We start from the raw sequence: 2,010 nt of genomic DNA on the forward strand, positions 1-2,010 counted from the left end.
CACAACACAGAACCCTGAACACAACACAGAACCCTGAACACAACACAGAACCCTGAACACAACACAGAACCCTGAACATAACACAGAAGACCAGGAAGAAGTCCTGTTTATCTGAGGTGACACAAATACAAACTGTGTGACCTCAGTAACAGGAAYTAGTACCTGTGTGACCTCAGTAACAGGAAGTAGTACCTGTGAAGACAGCAGGTTGCAGTCGATGTGAACTCCTCTTCCTGTCTTGTGTCTCTGCAGCAGAGCGGCCATGATGGCTCCATGTGCATACAGTCCCGTTGCCAGGTCCGTCATGGCGACACCTGGACGTACCGGGTCTCCGTCCTGCCGTGACAAGATGATGAGACTAAAGTCTGAGCTCCAGGAGGACAATCAGACATCCAGAGGTGTAAACAGATTATTGACCTCCGGGCCGGTGATGTGCATCATCCCTGACACTGCTGAGGCGATGGAGTCGTACCCTGGACTGNCGGGCCTAGAACCTGGGCCTAGAACCCGGGCCTAGAACCCGGGCCTAGAACCCGGGCCTAGAACCCGGGCCTCCTCACCTTCTTGTTCCGGTTGATGCTCAGGAAGTAAACGCTCTCTGACCCGACAAACGGAGGACCCCAGGTCCTGGTGTCGTCCCCTCCACCTGTTCAACACAGACCCGTCAGGTTTCCCTCAGCGCCTCACCTGTAGGCGGCAGGAACACGCTCACCTGGACGCTCCACCTTGATCACCTCGGCTCCCAGGTCTCCCAGGATCATGGTGGCAAACGGGCCGGCCAGAACCCTGCAAAAGGTCCAGACAGACATCAGGACCTGAGACTGAGAGGACAGAGGGACTGCTGGACTCACCTGGTCAGGTCCAGGACTCTGACCCCCTCTAGTGGTCCATGACTGTCTGCAACAGAGACCAGAATCAGAYCCAGAGATTTTAATAAACCTGATCCAAACAGAACCATGTTCAGAGATTTAATCCCAGCTCTGACTTCTGATCAAACTGTGGAAAAATAAAAACCTGTCGGCAACAATCACAGCTTAATAATCTCTTAATCTGGATTTAATATTCTGGATTTTATTCTATTTTATTTTATAGTTGTCCAGTAAATATGGTGAGTGTTTTATCTTTTATTGGATGTTGTTTTAACTCAAATTATAGAATTTAAATTACTGATGTRATAAACAGCCTCTGATTACGTAACTTCCGGTCGTTTAGACGTTTCTGAACTCCTGAGTTAAACTTTAAACTGCAGAATTATAATAAATTATAATAAATGACTGAGTCTCAACAAAAATAACTTTATAGAGAATAAAACATGGAGTTATTAAACTGTGAGGATGTCTGCAGAGTCTGACCACAGGAAGTCAGATTATCTCTTAAAGTTTAATCCCTGATCACAAACYTGATGCTAACATTAGCCTGCTAGCTCAGCTCCGGGCGGAAGTACCTGTGTTTGTGTCCGACCTCCAGCGCCTGCTGCCCGGCTCCCTCCCCGGCAGCAGCGGCCTGGAGCCGGGCGGACAGAGAGCCCTGCGGCGGAGGGACACTCTGAAAGGAGCCGACATCTTCTTATCTGTTAGCAACAAGCTAAAAGCTACAGCTAATTCACTTCCGGGAACTGAATTTCAAAATAAAAAATAATAAAATGTTTTGAGTGTTTATTTCTCCATCACTTTGTCTAAAACAGAAGAACAAACAAGCTGATCTGGGATTTTTACAACACGTTTCCTGAGCTGGGACTGACACACTTTATGAATACAGTTTTATAAAACTCATAAGATTTTAGTAAATAAAATACAGCTGAGAAAACATTAAGTGAACTACTGTTTCCCTCAATAGGATGTAATAAATAAAAACATAATCCTTGTTCTTGGTATTTGTTTCTATTTGTGTAAAGTATTTCAGCAGAACGACACCAGAGGGCAGACATCAACCAACAACTGCAGCTTTGGTCCAAAACGGAAATAATATGACAAAGTTCTTTGCAAACACGAGTATCACATATTTCTGTAT

The 2,010-nt window shown here is 45.6% G+C and overlaps 1 protein-coding gene across 1 annotated transcript in view; it reads right to left on the bottom strand.

The window, feature by feature from the left end:
- sugct (succinyl-CoA:glutarate-CoA transferase) overlaps window positions 1–1,599 on the bottom strand; it is a 16,202-nt gene extending 14,603 nt beyond the window's left edge. Inside the window, exons 1-6 of the mRNA XM_014022603.1 lie at window positions 1,445–1,599; window positions 852–897; window positions 713–786; window positions 561–646; window positions 418–513; window positions 193–336 (exon numbers count right to left, since the gene is read on the bottom strand). Of these exons, the coding sequence (XP_013878057.1) occupies window positions 193–336; window positions 418–513; window positions 561–646; window positions 713–786; window positions 852–897; window positions 1,445–1,562 (564 nt within the window). The 5' untranslated portion in view covers window positions 1,563–1,599. The remainder of the gene's footprint in view (window positions 1–192; window positions 337–417; window positions 514–560; window positions 647–712; window positions 787–851; window positions 898–1,444) is intronic.
- Window positions 1,600–2,010: the final 411 nt, after the last annotated feature.

The sequence above is a fragment of the Austrofundulus limnaeus genome, unplaced genomic scaffold (genome assembly GCF_001266775.1).
Source record: "Austrofundulus limnaeus strain Quisiro unplaced genomic scaffold, Austrofundulus_limnaeus-1.0 Scaffold337, whole genome shotgun sequence".
Lineage (NCBI taxonomy): Eukaryota > Metazoa > Chordata > Actinopteri > Cyprinodontiformes > Rivulidae > Austrofundulus > Austrofundulus limnaeus.